General features: G+C 46.5%; 1 protein-coding gene across 1 annotated transcript; it reads right to left on the reverse strand.

The window, feature by feature from the left end:
* Positions 1 to 5,804: 5,804 nt before the first annotated feature.
* Positions 5,805 to 13,342, reverse strand: NEXMIF (neurite extension and migration factor). The gene is given in 4 exon segments (XM_084813369.1): positions 5,805 to 5,850; positions 5,852 to 5,998; positions 6,641 to 10,979; positions 13,225 to 13,342. Coding segments are annotated over 4 exon segments (4,608 nt in total). The 5' UTR covers positions 13,301 to 13,342.
* Positions 13,343 to 20,684: the final 7,342 nt, after the last annotated feature.

Here is a 20,684-nt window from a genome sequence, read left to right on the forward strand (position 1 = left end):
TGCCTTGTTGTTCATCTTCACAAGCTGCTAGGGGGGGCTTTTTTTTTTGCTGAAGAATGGGGTGGAAAGGTGAGGCTGGACAGCCACCTGTCAGGGATGCTCTGACTTGGATTCCTGCATGGAGCAGGGGGTCGGACTCGATGGCCTCGTAGGCCCCTTCCAACCCTACTCTTCCATGATTCTATGAAAATGGTGTAAATAAATAAATAGAAGAGGAGGAGGAAGAAGAAAAGCAAGGAAGTTCCAGATCAGGAGAATCAGTGGCTATGCAGAAAGTGGCTGGACGATGGGCACGGTGTTAAAAACAAGAGGCGAGGCCCAGGGGCTGGAGGATTAGAAGAAAGGGGGAAAGGGTGTGCCTGATGGCAGCCAGCTCTCATGTTCTGGAATGAGCCCAGGGCCCTAGCTGCAGCATTCTAGATTCCTCCTAACTAGCAATGGGAAAGGAATAATCAAATTAAGCCAAGAGGTGGTGAAACTAGGAATGAAGTTTTTGGCAAATGCAGGAACAAGAAAAGGTGCTTATGACAATGTTATATTGAGGTAGCAGTAAGTGGGGAGGGGGAGAATGTACCCTAACAGGGTGTGAGTGCGCAAAATGTTGGATTCCACAGGTATCCAAGGAGAGAGAGAGGGGAGGGGGGTGGAATCAAGCAACACCCTTGGGAGAGGGCAGGTGGAATGTGAGAAAGAACTGAGTACAGCCGGCTTTAACAGGTTCAGTGGTAAAAAAAAAAAAAAAAAGCCCTAAAAGGCCGAGAAGAAAGCTGCACGACACACAGATGCACGAGAAACTGAATATTCAGGACAGGCAGGACCTATGGCTGAACATATGCAGGGAGCAGAGTGTAGGAGGAAAACTACAGTCAATGCAGGTTTTTCAAGATACAATGAAGAGAGACAGTGTGCATCCTTATTTCCAGTATTGCACATTTACAAAATGCAGAGACTACCGCTGCATGCATACAACATAGCTTACTGTGCGTTAGCCTTACTATGTTGAACATACGGACCGCGATATAGGTTTATATAGAAAGGTGTGTCAAATAAAGTTCTGTTGGGGATCAAGGAGGGGGAGAAGGCTGCCATTCTGAACACCTCGGCCTCTCCTGCTCCTCCAGACCAGCCAAGCGGTGCATCTGCCACAAGCCGCGAGGAAAGCCTCCTGCCGCTCTCCTCTCGGGGCCCCAAACTGGAAGCAGAGCTAGAAGGCCAGTTGTCTTCGCCAACAGTTCGTGGGGTGGGGGATTTCGTTCTCAGAGGACTCCGTAGTACTTTCACGATATAGTAGCCCGTTTATGAAAACTCCACTTTAAATCAGGCCTATTAGTCTACACGTGGAGCGGAATGAGGTGGAAGAGTGGACTCTACCATTTTAGAATGCAGGCGGGGGAGACCATTCTCGGTGTTTCCCACACCAAGGAAAGAAGTGGGCTGTCATCAAGTAAACTCCTAGCAGATTCTAGTGACTAGCTACAAAGCATGAAACAGGTCAAAAGGGGCAAAATGGCCACTTCGGACACCTTGTAAAAATTATTATTATTATTACTATTTTTACAATTTGGGGGGGGGCAGCAGGGTCTGTATGTGCCCCATGGACAACACGTGCCCACCCTTTCTAGTCCAATGTGTTGTGTTGTGTTGTGTTCATTTTCTACTTGAAGGGAGTTTTTCACATAGACCTGATTCATATGACATGACAACCCACCATGGGTGATCATCCATGGTGGGTTGCCGTGACATCCAAACCCAGTGCGGATTCTGCAGGGTGGCTTATGTTTCATGAACAAGCCACCCTGAGAACCCATGGCCTGTTGTTGGGTTGTTCAGGGTGGCTTGTTTTCAGGGGGCTTGCTGTGATGTCTGAACCTGGCAGGGTGACTTCATTGTGGGTTGTTGGGAACAGCTAGAGAGCCGCCTGGCAAGAGCGTAGAAAACCCCTGCTGCTCCTCGTGATCTCACTCGTGCTGCCACCATCCTAGCTTCTTAGTGCCCTCCATCCCATGCTCCTAAAAATCAAAAAGAAAGGACACGAGAGTGTCCTGAACATGTTTGCAACCTTCTTAAAAAAAAAGTCTTGCACAAATGCATACATTTGAAAGTCTGAAGCTATGAAATTTGTGCAATTTTCTCCTCCGCTTTACTGCTCTGCCATGAAATTTGTGTGTATGCAATTGGATGAAATTGACAAGGACACTGACAAGAGGGGGATATCAATATGCTGGGCTAAATAGCAGACATGCACTCTTGTGCAAGAACCCCCCCCCCCGCCCAAGTTTGTGAATGCATTACCATGTTCATAAGGGTTCAGAAAATTAATTCCATCTGGCAATCTGATGTAGGGTGTGGGGAGTCCCCTCAGGAGCCAGCAACACCAGTGTACCAATTGCGGAAAGGGTGCTGACATAGGGACCAAGGAAATGAGGAGTTCTGCCACAAAGGCACCTAGGATACATGCCAGGAGCCGGCGGGTGGACTGAGGGGGAGTAAGGGGAAAACAAGCCATGGAAAAGTATAGAGGACCTGACCTTCTGTCAGGTTAGCAAGTGAACAGCCAACCCATGGTGGCTTAGTCTCAGGGCAACTTAGCGTGACGTGTGAATTCGCCCACAGGTGACAATTCAAAAACGTGGCAGTCCCCCTCCCCATCCCTCCCATGGCCTGCAGTCGGACAGTCCATTCGAACACCTCATTCTGCTGCTGAGTAGACCAGGCCCTCAGCTTACTCTACAGGAGGGCCTTTCACTGTTTAGAGTTTCTTCCAGATCTTGGAAGCCTAGTCTGTGTAGAAACTCTCCGCACGCAAACCGCTCACCTGTTGGTGGAAGCTGCCCAGTGCAGTGATTCAGAGCAGCCTCCACATGCAGACTATGGTGTAGAAGCCAGCTTCCCAGTTGTGGGCTGTGACATGTTAATCGACATGGGGAAGCCATGATGAAGTGGGGGCTCACTTTTTGATGAGGTGTTTGGTCGACTGAATGGTCCAGCACAGTCTTCTCCAACCCAGCATCCGCTAGATGGGCTGGACTATAATTTCCATCATCCTCAGACAGCATGGAATGATGAGAATTATGGGAGTTGGGGAAGACTGCTAGAACGCTTTCCAGGCACATCATGGGAGACGGACCCCCCACGTTCCGGCTCAGTTGCATGTTTTCAAGTGCGTGCTGATGGCATGTCGAAGCATTCAAACTACTACCCAACTTGCCAAAATTAAACCACTTCTGCGATGGATTCACCATGGTCGGCATCTGCCCACAGTGGGAGACAGCGCTATGCAGGGTAAGGCAGGGCACTAACGGGTGTCCCTGGTACTGTTTCCTTACCAACCCTGTTAGAAATAGCATGACGTCTGGGAGTTCGCTGCTCTCTCTGTAGTTATGGCAGAACTGAGGATAACACACAGTGGCAGGGTTAGACATGGGGGCAAATGAAGGGGAAAGTGCAAATGGAACAGGAGCAGATATCAGAAGGTCTTAAAAGAAAGACAGAGTTGCTGGGAGGGGAATTTCACATCTAGACCAGGGAGTCCCAGTCATGGTATTCTTGGGTGGGAGGCTAAGGCTGGCAATGAGATGGGACAGTCTTACAGCTTAAAATGATGTTCCCTTGCTCTGCCTAGCTCTAAAACATGCCCCTGGCCCATGCGCAGAGCTCTAGAGTCCCATATGCAGCGGTATCCCAAAAGGGAAACACTTTCCCCTTTCAGGATGACTGGGGACATCCTGGAAGTACTGTACTGCCTAAGAGGCCACCCATGGGAACCTGCCTCCCCCAACTCACATCATAAGGATCTTCTTTGGCCCAGCCCACACAATCCCAAGAAAAACACAGATCTTAACAGCTTAGCTTCAGCCAAGCTGGGTTTGTTAAGGTAGCGGGCTGCTCTCCTCCTCTGCCCACACTTAAACACAGCTCCCCATCATGAAGCCACAGGCCTTTCCTATAGGACTAGACCAGCACCTGCTGGGATTAGGTTACCCCGGACGCCATTCCTATGAGATATTGGAACCAATCCACCAATTAGTGATCTGGAGTCCGCATGTCAAAGGAGAGCTGACGCTTCCTCCTTCAGTTTGCAAATCAGCTGGTGTATTGCTTTCAGAGACATGGCAAAGCAGCCCTTGTGGTTCAAGTATCAGTGTTTATTCTCTGATTTAAAGGAAGAGGGGCTCGAACAAAGACCCTAGACAACCCCAACCATTTCACATAGCTTTCTTGTGGGGAAATAGCTGGTTTCCTCTCATTTAATCTGAAGGTTTTTTAAACACCCACCTTCAGCTCTGTTACTAGATGAACAGAGAAAATATCTGTCTGAAGGAGAAATATCATCAGACTTGAACATATATGAGCCCGAAGAGTATAATCCAAAAGGTTAGCCACAACTATGCCCCACTGAAAGAAATGAAATAGGACTTTGTCATGATTACCTTAAATCCCTGGGTCACTTCAGTGCTTTACTTTCTTCCATCAAATTGCTCTTAAGTCCCCTTTCATATTATTATTTCCTAGTGCATCAAGTCCTCATCTTATCTACCTCTGCTTTCAAAAGACTCCCCAGAAGACAGGCCTCTTGCATTATCAAGTTTTCATAATAAATCAGCAGCAAAATGCACAGGCTCAGGCTCAGGTATGCACAAAAAAATTAAATATAAGACTTTTTTTTTTCTTGGAGGGAGGCTTGGGGCAGGGAGTAAGGCTCAAAATAAGGCCTTTTGAAAATGACATTTAATTAAGCAGCCAGCATGTATTACTTGAGAAAGCACGTTGTTTTTTTCTGGATCTGGCCCCCAATTTGGTGAGATCATCAAGAGTTTGACTTCCATTTGTATGATGTACAGAGTCAACATACAAATTCATAATTGCATTAAAAACATTTTTGTTTTGTTTTACAAACCTCCAAATAATATTGTCATTGCAAAGGTTAAAACATTTAGAAAACACCAAAGTTTGGATCAGTGAGCTCTTCTGCCAGGAGACGCATAAAAATGGTTACAAAATGGCTCAAAATGAAATACCAATACAGTGTATATGAAATGCATTAGTTCTGACTTTTCTCACTATTTTTAGAATTTATCCCAGGTTGTATTATAAAATATAGAAAACTGATACAAAGTATCAACAATACAACTTTGCTCTTGAAATTATCTTCAGCTAGAGGTTTTGATTCGAATAAAACAAGTGATAGAAAAACAGCTGCTTTTAAATCACTAAAAGCAGACACTTGAGTTTTCGGTAAACTTACCTTGTGTGATTTTTGTCTAATATCTGAAATCGTCTAATAAAACAACTCTCCTAGGTTGAATTTTAATATTTCATCAATATTTTCCAGAGGGCGCTACATTTTCTCAGTTTCCATTTTTAAGTCTCCCCCCACCCTCCAACACCACTTCTTTTTAAGCTATAAACAACAGGGCAAAATCCATTAAATGAGGTAAGTCAATTTGGCACACATATTTAGTCATGTCCATAAAACTTTTGGTACATTGTAGTAAGTGATCGACATCATTTTTCATAGTGGTTGCTTTCAAAGGGGGTGGTTAATTGTATCACTGGAATGTCTATAGTAAATCAAAAGGCAAAAAATAGCTCCAGAAAACACTCACAACCCATTGTTGATAGAGATGTAAAAATATGTACAGTACAACACTTGTTCAGAGTTTGGCACAATTTGTGTGGTTGTTGTGGGTAATAGTGCATCAACAACTGTACAACAGTACGACTTTTGAAACACAGGGAATACCATGTTAGATTTGCTTCCAAAGGATAAAAGTCCCACACTTTCAAACTTTTGATTTTAGCACTTAACACTTCAACATATTACAAGGCATTGTTATTTTTTTTTCTTTTTGAGCAAGGAAGGGGGAAAAAAACAAAGAAAAAGGGAGAAAAACCCAAGCAAGCGTCAAATGTCATTCTAGAAAAAGGTGTCTCTTCTTCGAATACAGGTAAAACCAAAAATGCTGTTTCTGCTTTAAGAAGAATGTAGTCTGTTTCCCTGCAGAAAAACCAAACATTTTATGCCAACTTAGCTTGTGTGGAGTCATGTGTATGCTCTAACCTGGATAGAAGTAGGTGCAGCTTTATGGTGCAGGTTAGGATATAAACAGCAGAGGGGGCTAGAAAGCACACAAAATGGCCTCATGGCGAATCAACCAGGAATGAGTTGTCATTTTGCAAACTAAAGACCCTTTTCGTTTGGATATCTCGGCTTTTTTTGGATGCATAACCTCTTTTTTGTGTCTTATTTTTTACAAAATGTTCAAAAAAAGTCTTTTCCTTTTTCGAAACCATTAAAAAAGAGCACATAATTAACCCTTAAAAAAATAAATAAAGGAATTAAAAACCAGAGAAGCCAAACAGCAAGAAAAAGGAGTAGCCTTGTTAGTTTGTTTTTAACCCCAGCCAAGCCAGAAAAAAAAAGGTCATTCGTTTAGGTAGCTTGCAAGAAATAAGTATTCTCATGCACGTTGAGAACGAAAACAAGAACAACGACAACAACGAAAAAAGACCTGTAAAAGGGGAATGTCTCTTTCATGCAATTCTCGCTTTCACAGGAAGGAAAAAATGAGGGAGAACTGGGCTTAGCAGGTAGTAGGAAAGTTAAGGGTGCATTCCAGCCAGTTTGGTGCAGCATTACCTCAGTTTCTCAAATGCAGCTGTCACAGATGGGTCCTTGTGGGCCTGCTCCCGCTCTGCTCGCTTTACTTTACAGTTCTCATCCCGCAGTGACTTAGACGTCGATTTATGCCGATACAGCTTTTTATGGGTAGGCTCGTTTTTGGCTAAAGTGCTCAGGTTACTATAGCTTTTATCAAAAAAGGGAGAGTGAATGTCTGTGGCGAACCCAGTTGAACAGTTGGGGCGCCCTGGATCGCACGAGGAGGCTCGGCTGCTGCCTTTGCTCAAGCCCTTGCTCCCCAGTTTGTGACTCTTCCCTGTTCCCGAAGAATTGCCATTCACCTTTTTCTTGGACTCTTGCGATGTTCCAGCCAGAATCTTAAGGGTTTTCAACTGCAGGCTGTTTGATTCAGGGGACCGGAATATATCAGAGACATTGTTATGGCCAACAGGCCCCCACAAGGGTTCAATGGAGGCCATCATGAATCTCTGAACATCTGCCATGCCAGATGCAATGTTTGATAAAATATTGGACGGCTCCTCAAATTCCCTTTGATCATCATCAAGAAGGCTGTTAGCATTTCCCATGCTAGCTTCGGACCAGCCTCCGCTGTTGTCTTTTCCCAGAGCCCATTCTCCAGAGAGTCCGTTATGCTTCCCTAGCCTAGTGGAGTTTGGGCTGCAGTGCTGAATGGATTCCACCAGTGCTTTTGCTGCGGAGGCTGCATTGTTCAGTGGAGCTGCGGCTCTCCCCCCAACGCCTGGCATCTTATCTCCATTAAGCCCAGCCGAATTTTTCCCTTTCCTTGTAGATTTGGGGGATTGCCTGGAATTTTTGCCTTGTGGCTTTTCAGTCCCTTTGTTGGCTTTGGCTGTTTTTTTCCGAACGTTTTTCTGGGGCGGGCTTTGGTTTGCACCCATATTTTTATTAGATGAACTTTTCCTCTTTGATTTTGACACTTTGCTATTGGTGCTAATTTGGCCAGATGGCTCATTAAATGTTGACAAGCATGGGCTTTTCTCAAGGAGGCTGACAGAATCCTCGTCGTTGAACATATGGAACTGAAACTGATGATTATTTAAAGTGAATCCATTATCTGCCTGGTCTTGGGTCTGGAGGACACCACAGCCCCACTTGGTCTTCTCGGGGTTGCTCAGCGTGGCTTGAGAGCTATTAGGGAAACATTTCATCGTTCCAAGTGGTTTGGTTTCCGACCCAGTTATCTGCGGGGAAAGGTTAGGGGTATCTGGGGGAGACATTTCCGAAAGGGACGACTGGCGGAACTTATCAGGTGTGAAGTTAGAAATATCTAAAAGGTCAGTCGACTCCTTCAAAGGCGTTATTTCATCTATGCTTTGCTGAATCACTAGTTTGGGACTACAGTGGGCCAAGAAATCATCAGCAATGTCATCGTCCCCATCCTTTTCACAGGATTTTAAACTCAGGGAGCTATAATTGCTAGAGCTGACTGACAACGAGCCCACGGAGTCAAAGCTAACAAGCCTCCCGTCATCCGTGCTTAGTGTACCTCGCTGGAAGTGAAAATGCCCCTCTCTCTGAGTAAAATGGCACGACTGGTAAGAGTCATCAGACTGCGATTGCTGGCTATCTGGCATGTATTTTTTTTGGTATACTACTTTGCCGCTACTCAGATGGATTTGACTATATCCAGAGGGTGGGAGGCCTTCTGCACCCGCACAGCCCCCAAACTCCGCCGTCGACAGCCCAGAAGCCTCCTGCACGTCACTTGCAAATTCCTGGCCGTTGCCGCTGGCTGACTTGCCAGACGGCCACAGGCTTCTGAAGGGGCTCGGCTCGATTTCCAAGTGGCTCGGCGACTGCTGCAGCTCTGACTCCGAAGGCGGGGACAGAATGCAGCTCTGGGCCGGCTGCAGTGCACAGAACGCTTTCTCCGCTTGGATGAGGCTGGGGAGCGGATCCTGCTGCTGCTGCTGCTCGGGCGGCGGCGGAGGACTGAAGTAGGGGATGCCGGTGTTGCTTGACAAATCAGAGGCATCTAACAAGGTCTGCAGATACCCTCCAGGGATGAGGGGCACATTGGCAGTGAGATCAGCAGATGGAGGAGGCTTGTCTGAAGAGCCGGTGTTGGGTAGGAACGATGGGGAATTTTTAGCAGCCTTATCCTCCTGGCACTTGGAGAGGCGAGAGCCATCTGCAGCACAGGAAGCGCTTCCCTCCTTTAAACTTGCTGCAGGTGCTGGATTCTCCAAGGCCAAGGTGGCCGAGGCCAGATGGGCAGCAGCTTTGAGTCGCTTGCATTTCAACCTGGCTTCACTCTTGAACTTGATCCTGCGCAGGACTTTCCGCTCAGGCCCTTTGAATTCTCTGTCCTGCGACTTACACTTTGGTGAGACGAGGCTCGTGACGTCGTCCAAGCGCCAGCCATTTGCGCAGCCAGGGCTTGCGATGGCCAACGCCTGCGCTCCTTTCAGGCTGCCTTCGTCGTCTCCAATTCTGCGGAGAAGCTGCTTTGGATCAGGAGGGCCAGAGCCGGGCTTGCCCACAGGCTGCTCGATGGCCTTAATTCTCTGGATTCGGTGCCTGTTTGCTAATTTGCACTTGCGCTTTCGTGGGTGAGGCAGGAAGGAGACCTCGGAGCCATTGAGATAGAGACTTTGTTTGTGGAAGAGCGCCGATCTGAGAAAGGTAAGCCGGCTCTGCCACTGCTCTTGCCAAAAGGCCTTCAAGGGGGCCAGCTTGGCATATTTGCTCAGCAGCTCCTCACTCAGGGTAACCGTTGTCTCGCTGGCATCCACTTTGCTGAGCTTGACCAGCATGTGCTTCTCCCCTTTAAACCGGTTGATAATGATATATTTGATGATGACTGGGGGCTCCTTGCGCGAAACTTTTCGCCTCTTCTTTGGACACCACTCATCATCATCTTCTTCCTTGGGTCCATCTGGAATCCACTCCTTCTTATCCACAATCTTCTCACTCTCAATGGAATCCACATCATACAGGTAATCGTCACTGTATCGTACTTTCCTTTTCGCTCGCAGACCATAGTTCTGTTGTATGAAGGAACTAGAGTGATCTCGGGGTAGGTACTTATTGCAATCCTTTAGATCTTGGAGCACATCAAAGGAAGATTCGGTGCAGGTGCTGTCATCACTGAATTCCCCAGAGTCCTCCGTTGAATGCACGAGTTCCAAGAAGTGGTTTCTTTTGGGACTGATGTATTGTACCACCTCTGTACTGGTGCAAGATTTATTTAAGGCAACTTTCTCACCCTCCTCCTCCTCCTCTTCCTCCTCCTCTCCCCGCTCTCCATCTACCTCCTCTTCTCCCCAAATGATACTCTCCTCGGATTTGAATTGGGAAGTATCGGTAACCCCTCGTGGTACCCTCTTCAAGGTTGTTCTGCCTTCCCGTTTTGGGCATCCACTGAACACGCTCGGGAAAAAGTTAAACTGGGCGTCCTCTTGTAGCGTGCCAGTCTTCTCCTTCACATTGTCCTGGAAGGATTCATATCGAATCTTTAAGGAGCAAACGTCACTTCCCAAGGTTGAGTCATCATCATCAAACATGTAATTATCCACATCTTCCTCGGAAAACAGATTTACAGAAAGCTCATTTTTGGAGCAAAGGTCAAGCAGCTCAATTTTGCTTTCGCTAATGAAAGATTCAAAATAACCCCATTCTTGGTTGGGATTTGTTAGTAAAGGTTCCTCCCCGTTACACTTGTCTAATAGTAATCCCTCATAATAATTTTTCTGAGTGGGGTCCTCTGAATCACTGTCAGATTTCTCTGCATCTTTTTTGTCTGCTGCCCTCGATTTATGGATGGGGAAGCTTAGCAGCTGGTCTGAGAGCAGTTGATCCCCATATCTCATGGTTTCTCCTGTGCTCATGCAATGAATCCCTATATCAGACACTGAACAGGTGTCATAATCCCTGTTTAGATCCCCCACTTTCAGGCTGATCCCTGGTTCAGCATCAATGCCGTCCTTGGATTCAATGAAGCAGCCCAGACAGGTCCGGCTTGGCTGCATCAAGCAGTCGCCAGTGAGTGCTGACATACTTCCGGGCTCCATGATCGTGAACGGAGCCTTCTCGCAATCGCCTGGCAGGGACCAGGCGCTCATGCCCTTCGTCACGCACGATGTGAGGGAAATGGCGTGGACGGAGGAGGAGTCATCGGAAATGTGATCGGGCACATCAGCCAGTCTCAGCGGGGAGGGCGGGCTCAGCCAACAGGGCTTCTTGGTAACCAGGGCTGTCTGGACTCGGGGGACCCCTTGGCTTTCTTTCTGAGCTGCTAATCCCAGCGCTGGGAATGGAACTGCAGCATCTGCAGCACGGAAAGGTTTCTCATCGACATCCAGGTCACGTGAATCTGAAAGAATGGAGAGAAAAGGAGCGGGGTAGTATGGACCAGGGAGTCTGAATATCCAAATCTTTCCCCCCTCTGCTGAGGGTGTGGCAAGCAAGTCTTAGGAACCAAATGCTGGGAAAAGCAGGGCCCCTTGTTCGCTCTTTTCCACAGCGTTCGTTCATTTCATTTCTTTGGTGTAATATTAACAAGAATAATATCTAAAACTTTAGTAGATTCTGCCCATGAAAAGCAGTATTCCTAATCCCTGTTTGCTGTTTGGTTTTAAAACATGTTCTAAATTAATATTCTCATGTCAAGCTGACCTCAGACTAGGTCGCTGTATAGAGACATTTTTTAATAATAACAATCTCGCTATTAGTTAAAATTTAATTTCCATGCACATGAACAGTATTAATAAACCTTCCCCTGTAATGCTGGTTGACCATGCTCTGCAGGAAAATTTAGCTGCAGAGGAGACAAAAAGCTTATACCTTAGATAAAACCACACACTTTTAATCCATTTTTTACTCACTAAGCTTTGAGGCTTAATAAGTGACTTGAGTTTTACTTCTCGGATCTTGTTGGAATGTACAGATAGTTCCATATGAAAATATGAAGTGATGCACCATTCCAGAACGTATACATCGGGGCCGGCACCAAAGGCAGGCAGGGCCAGGCACTTGCTCTGGCCCCACACCCCAGCAGGGGCCCACGGACAGGAGCCCCCTGGGCTTGCTCCTCCTCTTCACCACCGCAACCCGCCTCCTGCTCCGGCCCAGACAAGGGCGGTGGTGAGCAGGAGGCGCAGGGGACGCCAGGGCTGACTTGCTCCCCAGCCCTCTGATTGTCAAGCCAGCGAGTGGCAGCCATGATGAGAAAGAGGAGGCGGAGAAGGCGGTGACAAGGGCGGAGAGAAGGGAGGCTCCACGGAGGCAATGTGGTACCGGTGAGCAACGGTGTGCCCTTGGGTACTTTTCCTGGTACCCACCGAGGTGCCCTACCCCGCTCACTTTTAATTGGTTTTGTTTGTTAAATAACAATGTTTCTTACTGGCCGCGGGGACAGATTCGAAGCAAAGTGAGGCCCTCTTGCGGCTCCCACCTTCTTTTCCCATGAGCTCCTCTGAGCCGTTCTTAGGAAAGGAAGATGGCAGGTGGCTGCAGCGCACCTATGTTGTGCTGATGCCCAGGACGGCTTCTCAAATTGGGAAATGTCTCCACAGGCCCAAAATGTTGCCTCTCCCCGAGGCGGACTCACTGAGGGAGGGGGCCCATTGGGGATATGGTGCCCAAGGGCTCTCAGAAGCCTAGAGCGGGCACTGGTATTCACGTGCATAAACGGTGCTTTTACATCCCTGAATAAATGCAGACACATCAGACGATCGCAGCGGTGTCAGTTGTCTGCTAACCATCAGGCTGTTGCTCTTCAGTTGGTGAGCTAGGGTTCCACGAGGGGAAGCCACACCCGGAGCGAAGGCGGGGGCATCACTGCTCGCCAAACTGGTCTGTGGAGGCAGGAGTGGGAGTCCCCGGAACACGCAGGCTCCAGGGCCCATATGCTTTCTGCAACCGCCTGCTCCCAGGAAACGGAAGATACCTGACTGTAGCATTCAGACACAGCTCTCTGTGGGGGGAACGTAAGGGGGGAAAGGTAGCTACTTACTCTCCCCCCGCCCATGTTTTACCTGGTGGGCAATCTAATTGCTGACCACTGGGCTAAATACATTTTTAAAGACCCACTATAGATGAAGGTTCCCATAAGCACGTTTGGACAGAATATTGAGAGCAGGGAGGAATGAGTTTTTCATCACCCCTTTTCATAAGTTGCCCATTAACCCCTGACTGCACTGCATTTAAATCCTGCCAACTGCAAAAACTAAAACACAACCAAGAAACCCAAGCCTCCGTGCTTGCGTAGAGTAGTGGCTAACAATCAAGAGGGCACTGGTTCGAATCCCGTCCCTGCCATGAATTCAGGAAGGAAAGCCTGCTGTCTGCAATATGTGGGGATAATAATATTCACCTACCTTGCAAGGTTGTTGTAAAGATTACAAGGATAACCTTTGTGTGTGAAGGATAATGTATGTGCGTGAAGTGTCTGGGCACTCAACAGCATGATACAAATGCTAAGTGCTTATTTCTGTTCTTATCAAGCCATTTGCTTTCTTTGGAAATTGTACTGGGAAAGTTCAGGGACTGATCTCTGAGTAAGTGAACTTATAGGACGTGCTGGTGGTGGATCCCTTGCTATAATTAGATTTCCTTACCATCCTCTTTCACCCCATTAATCAGAATTGTTTCTTGGTCTTCTGAGGCACAATCCTGATCTTTTTGGTCATCCATCAATTAAACCTCGAGTGGCTCACTCCATGCTCCGCTGCAGCTGGTCGGCCTGTGCGTCGGCAAAAACATAATTACACGAGAATCCCCAAAATCAGTTCACAGCCCTGTGCATGGAAGAAAACCTCCATTAAGACTGAGGACAGAAATGTAAACTGGCCCTCCTGGAAGCCTGCTGTATTTTTCAGTCAAGTCAGAAGCAAGCAATGTTGTCACTACTGCTACAGACTTGGATAGTCCCGGAAGTATTTGAGGGACCACCTTCACCCATATATACACAAGAGACAGGGCTTTCTCCGTGGTGGCCCTGACACGGTGGAAATCCCTTCCAACTGACTTGTACTTTGCCGAATGTGCACAGCCATTTAGGTGAGCTTTGAAGACCCTTGTTGCTTTTGTGACAATTTTAAACAAATAAACAAGTGTGCCAAGCGTTTCTACTCTACATTCTGTGGAGCAGCCTGGAGGGACATTAGAGGCTGGATACAGCAATGGCACGGTTCAGATGACACAGCCAAATCACAGCTTGCTTGTTGGGGTATACCCTAGGCTTACATGCCCTCACTTCTTGATTTACACCATGGTTTGTATCTAAGGCAGAATCGGAAACCATGCTTTGGACTGGATTGCAAGTTTTGGATTGGAGGTAAACCATGGCTGACGGTAACCACCCTTGGCTGACTCAGATATAACAACCAACAATGCTTATTGCAAACCGGGAAGTAAGGGAGGGAAGTGAGGAAGTAAAGGGAGGGAAGCATCAAATGGTAAATATGGGCAGGTAGCGTGAGTCTTGGATTGAGTTCGGATGACACGATAACCCACGATGGGTTAAATAAGCCACGGTGGCTTATTTAACCCATTGTTGGTTATCGTGTTGTCTGTTGAGCATAATCCACGATGGCTTATTTGGCTGAAATAAGTCACTCTGATAACCCAGGCTCTGCAGTAAGAGTTATTTAACCCACTGTGGGTTATCGTGTCATCTGGCACTCCACCATGGGTAAAGGGCATCAGCCAGCGAGCCGCTTGGCAAGAGTGGCAGAAACCTCTTCCGCTGCTGCCCAGCAAGGTACAATCACCATTCGCAATCATGCCCAAGCCGCTACCCATGTCCCCTTCCCACCTGGCGCAATTGAGGTCGGGCCCCATTTTTAAAAATTTCCCCAGCTCGGTTTTGCATGAAACAGGGCTTGGGTAAATAAAGAAAAATCCAGAAATTAGGGGTGGGGTGCAAATCCCCCCCCCCCGCCAAGGACCGTGGGGGTTTAAGATCCCTTTCTGCTTTCCTTCAACCCTGGTCTTAAACATCCCCCTACCAGCGGTTTCCCCCTTCATGCTGGGGTGGGTCAGCATCCTAAGGGGCTGCTCCAACTGTTGGTTCACTGTCCTCCCGCCCCACACCTCCCCCCACAATTCCCTCCAGCCCGGGGAAGGATCTCTCTCGAGGAGTGAGTTTTAAACCTCAAGCCTCAAGAGGGATCCTTCACCTGGGCTTGGGGGAGAGGGCAGTCTGGGACCAGGGCAGGGCTGGATGCCCCAGTTGGGGGGGTGCTTGGAGTCTCCCCCCCACCCTGGCATGAAGGAGGAAACCACTGGGAAAGGGGTGTTTCAGAGCAGGTGGAAAGAAACCAGAGGGTCTCTCCACCACCCCGCTTTGAAATACCCCCTTCCCAGTGGTTTCCCCCTTCTTGCTGGGGTGGGGAAGCACTCTAGGGGGCTGCCCCAACTGGGGATCCACTCAGCCCTGCCCCCTCCTAACCCATGAAAAAATGGGTTGTTTCCCAGGTCAGGAAAATGATCCTTCCCTTTTAAAAGCCAAGTAGCTGGAAGGATTTTTTCTCCACCTGGGAAACAACCCATTTTTTTCATGAGTTGGAGGAGGGGGGCAGGGGGTGAAGGGATCCCCAATTGGGGCAGTCCCCCAGGGCACTCCCCCAACCCAGTCCATATTTTTAAAATGTCTTTGGTCTGTTCTTGAACAAGAATGGAACGCAGATGTAAAAAAAAAGTTGCACCCTGTTTCTTCTGAGGAAGTGAGGGTGCCAGGCATGGGGAGGCACTTTTCCAGCTCCCTGTAGGGATCTCTCTCTCCGCCTTGCTTGTGAGAGCTGTCATTTTTGAGCAGTGCAGAGACAGAGATGGAATGGATCACAATGGAATGGATCCTGGCTCTCCCTAACTGAACTCCTGCATGTTTTGCCTCCTCACCATGCTGATTTTTGGATTTTTAAAAATTTCCCCAATCCCACTGTGCTTCAAAATGGGCCTGGAATTTTTTTTTTTTTAAGGGGGGCTGACCCCGATTGCCATTGCGATCGGAACGGGGAAGGAAACTTGGCGGCAGACAAGGCCAGTCTGCTGCCAGGTCCCCTGGGATGTGGGCTGGAGGTCTGAGCGGGAGGGAGGGGCCAAGCGGGGGCAAAATAAGCTATGAACAGTAGCTTATTAGCCTGTTCATGTGGCGGGGCATCGCCAGCTATTTCAGAAATAACCCACTATTCGTAGCTCACCATGGATTAAAGTGACGCCCGAACGCGGCCTTGGTCAAGTCAAGTCAGGTTTTCTCAGGGTCTTTTCAGACAATTGGGTTGTTGTTATCAGCACAATAAATGCACAGCTGTTAGCCATTTATGGTGCAGTCTAGATCCCTTGCCCCAGTGTTGTGTTTCTTTTGAGGGGCCATAGTGTTTCCCCATGACTCTTTGTAAGTGTTGCTAAGTGGAATGTTAGTTACACAAGTGACACACGCTTTTCTTGTAGACTGCCTGTGATGTGAATAGTGACCAGTGAATAGTAATGTGAATAATGACCAGTTCCCCACTTGCACCATTTTGTGACCTTTTAAAAACTGTACTCTTTAAAAAAACCAAAAAAACCCACATTATTATTATTATAATGAATAAACATTACTTAACATACTTTACCATGTCTTTTGGACAAAGGGTTTACACAGACACTTACAAGTCTATTTTAAAAAAATCGTTATTTAATTAACTAATTAATTTCAATGGCTTGTATCTTGCTTTCCCCATCAAAATAAACCCAAAGCAGCTCGCAAATATAAAACCAGAGGACACCTTCAAACAGAGGACAGCCCTCTGCCAGCTCTCTGGTTGTCCTCTGTAAAGGAGGACATCTGGCCACCATAACCTTGCTCCTAGTGGATGACCACCACACTTCATGGGGCGGTGGCAGCAGCCAGAGCCAGAGCAAGGCCTTAGGTTTAGAATGATGGATGGAGGGTGGAACATACAGAAGGTGGTCCTACCCAACATATTTATTATTTATTTATTAATTAAATTTATTAATCGCCCATCTGGCTGGTCACCCAGCCACTCTGGGCGATGTACAACATATACATGGAATGGAAACTGCCTTGGTCGCCCTGTGGGATGACCTCTTCCGGGAGAGGGACAGAGGTTCGTAGTTTGGGGGTGCTCTTGGATCCAGAACTGTCACTTGAGGCACAGGTGAACTCAGTGGCACGGAGCACTTTTTATCAGTTTAGGCTGGTATACCAACTACGCCCTTATCTGGATAGAGATAGCCTAGCTACAGTTATCCATGCTCTGATAACTTCTCGTCTGGATTACTGCAATGCGTTATCCGTGGGGCTGCCTTTGAAAACGGTCCGGAAACTTCAGCTGGTCCAAAATAGGGCAGCAAGATTGTTAACAGGGACTGGCCTGCGAGCTCATATTACGCCAGTACTTTTCCAGCTGCACTGGCTGCCAGTCCATTTCCGGGCCCGATTCAAAGTGCTGGTGTTAACATTCAAAGCCCTTAACGGCTTGGGGCCAGGTTACCTGAAGGATCGCCTCCTCCCATATGTGCCTGCCCGGACCTTAAGATCATCGTCAGCGGCCCTTCTCCGTGAGCCCCTGCCAGAGGAAGTGAGGCGGGTGGCTACTAGGAGGAGGGCTTTTTCTGCTGCGGCCCCCCGGCTCTGGAATGAGCTCCCTATTGAGGTTCGCCTGGCACCTACATTGTATTCCTTTCGGCGCCAGGTGAAGACCTTTTTATTTTCCCAGGCATTTTAGCATTTTAGCTTTCTAAATTTTTAGCTTTGCTGTTTTAAATCTGTATTTTAAACTCCTGTACTGCTGCTAGGTTTTATTGTGGTTGTATTGTTATATTGTGGGTTTAATGTTCTATATATTTTAAATTCTTTTATTGTGTGTTGTTTGGTTTTAATTTTTGTGAACTGCCCAGAGAGCTTCGGCTATTGGGCGGTATAGAAATGAAATGAATAAATATAATAAAACAGTTTGAAACAAAATTCTACAATAAAAACATTTTCTAAAATACCCTAACCCACCCCAAATGCCTATCCAAAATACATAGTAGGGAGAATGTAGATCTGGATCTAGTGATAGGTCTCGAAGGGCTCTGCAATAGATCACCAAAGGCTTCTGATTGCTGATTGCTAAACAACAGCTACAACAGAATGGCTCCTCCCACATCCTAAACCAGGCTGCTGAAATGAAGGAAGCTGGGAGGGGTGAAAACCATGAGTGAAATTTTGGGCAAAGAGGGCTGTAAAATCAGTTCCGATACAAGAACAAATTCCTGGGCTGAGGATGTGCTCAGAAGCACTCTCTTCCTTAATTTGGGGCATTTCTCCTCCTGACCATTATTTTGTAACAGGCTCCAGTTGGTGGACTTTGGGGTTCTAGCAGAGATGTGAAGGCCCGGGGAAAAAACGGGGAAAATTGGGAAAGATATATTGGTGGTTTTTTGGAAGTTTTCCAAGGAACGTTTTTGTTTTTTTCCAAAAAACTGAACATCTTTGGATTATAAAATATTTTCTTTTAGAATTTAAGACAAGGTGTTTATAAATTGTTACTCAGCCTTTACTCCTCCCAAATAATTTCTAAAAACTATGTAATAAGAAGACTCTTATAGAAAGATCAGAGATGTAAAATGTTTGGAAATAATGAAGCCATGGGGAAAAATGTTTTAAAAATCCTCTCTGTAAGTTTCCCAGCACAGTTACTGTCCCATTCTTTATTAAAATTAAGATACTTGTCAGCGGCCCTTCTCCGTGAGCCCTGCCAAAGTAAGTGAGGCGGGTGGCTACTAGGAGGAGGGCTTTTTCTGCTGTGGCACCCTGGCTCTGGAATGAGCTCCCTAGTGAGGTTCGCCTGGCATCTACATTGTATTCCTTTCGGCGCCAGGTGAAGACCTTTTTATTTTCTCAGGCATTTTAGCATTTTAGCTTTCTAAATTTTTAGCTTTGCTGTTTTAAATCTGTATTTTAAACTCCTGCACTGCTGCTAGGTTTTATTATGGTTGTATTGTTATATTGTGGTTTTAATGTTCTATATATTTTAAATTGTTTTATTGTGTGTTGTTTGGTTTTAATTTTTGTGAACCGCCCAGAGAGCTTCGGCTATTGGGTGGTATAGAAATGAAATAATAAATAAATAAATAAAATTACTGAACTAATGCATCTTTTAGTGATAGACATTTAGAGATGCTCGAAGTCATGCTCAGTTTCCCAACATGTGAGCACAATCACCATACCATAACATGGAAGAAAATGTGCATTTTTGAAACGTGCATCAAAAATGTGCATCAAAATGAACAAAAAATAAGATGTTCGTTAACGGAAATTATTTACAAAAGTGAATAAAATGTCACTCTTCAAATAATCAGTTGAGGTTGCTTAAAGGTTCTTAAATTAAATACTGTTGTGTAGCATTCCTAAACCGAGTCTTTCCCTGCTGAATAAATCTCAGTACCTTTTCCTTCAGATCAGAGTTCCTTAAGCTCCACCCCACAAAGAGGAACAGATTTCGGAATTTAACTAAACTTCCGCACAAACTGGAACAGATGCTGTACACCAGTCTTCCTCTGCCTCCCTTTCTTCCTGCTTCTTTTGGGTTCTAGGATGATTCAGGTGTTTCAGGGACTACTTGCTGAAGTTCTCCTCTGGTCAGACATAAAATAGGAGCCTAAAATATGTTACGTATAACTTGGTTTGCTGATAAAATTATCATGTGTGGTAAATTAAATTTAAATGTATAGTTTATTCAGATAATAATTACACATTTACGAAGGGCGCAATCCTATGGCTACTAGACAGTGGCTAGACGGCCATAGCATTTTTTGTTTTTCGGAAACCAACCTCGGAGCCAGTGCTCCAAGGCTGGTTCCCAGAAAACCGCCTCCCCTCCCCCTACCACTCCCGCACCACCTTGTAAAAGGCGTGGTTTGTCCCCGGCTCCATGCTTGGAAGAGCAGCATGGAGCAGGGGAAAAGGGGGTGTTCCTGGGGGCAGGGAGGGGAGAGGACGGTGGAAGCACTGGTACGATGCTTCCTATGTGCCATCTGGCCTCCACCTCTGCTCCAAGCCGCCCTGGCTAGACATCCAAAATCGGCCATCTAGCCACAAATGCAGGGTGGCCGGAGTGCGGAGAAGAAGATACTGTCTGCCCTCCGCCCGCCCTGCACTGGATAGTCAGTCGCCTCCAAATTCGGAGGTGGCCCACTATTCTCATAGGATTGTGCCCTGAGTTTACTTTCAAACATTTTTAAAATATAACTAGCTGAAGTACCCGGCATTGCCCAGATTAATTTAATTGGATGCAGCTCAGGCATCCACACGGTGAGGGGGGAGGGGGGGAACAGGTAATTCAAATGCTCCCTTTCTTTCTGGAATTGTGCACTAAATGAATGAATTTGGTTTTAATGGAGACAGAGATGGGTGTACAATATAAAAAAGGGAGTATAACTTGAGGTGAAAAAAGTTACCTGTGTATTGTATTTATATTACTTTTCAGTCCATCTCACTTTTTGTTTACTGCTATTAATTGTATAGTGCTTTTCTGTGTAACTGGGCAATGCCACATATTTAGTCCATTTTAATCAATTACTCTTAACAGTCTATTCCCTTTTAGAAAGCTATTTTGTAGTCAGTGTTGTCTGTTCTTCCATTGGGTGCTAAAATAAACAACTTGTGAGGTGAACTTAGACGGAAACATGCAGCGATTAACTGTCCATGAGAAAAACACTCAGTCCACAAGTCCCAACCAGCAAATTTCAGTGACCGTCCCTGTGATTTGTTAATAGTCATAGCAAAGCAGGGTTTCACTGGAAACTGTATTCATTTGAAATCAAATTGATAATCTGAAGGAATTATCGGAATTCTAGGGATGAATAGAGTTTCACCCACAGCACACCCAGTTAAAACAGTGGCTTCAATCATGTGGTACTCACTGAAGGCGCGTCCCATTGCACAATGTTGGGGGACTTAAATTGCGCAAAAGCATTATCGGTGTTCCCACCTTCAAATGTAATTTGTGCAGAGGCAACCCACACAGATTCTGTAAGTTTAGGAACTCTACAGGGTAGTGGACAGTTTTGTATTACCTATAGAGTA

Source organism: Heloderma suspectum, chromosome 9 (genome assembly GCF_057233095.1).
Source record: "Heloderma suspectum isolate Gila_16-S chromosome 9, 16-S_ref, whole genome shotgun sequence".
Taxonomy (NCBI): Eukaryota; Metazoa; Chordata; class Lepidosauria; order Squamata; family Helodermatidae; genus Heloderma; species Heloderma suspectum.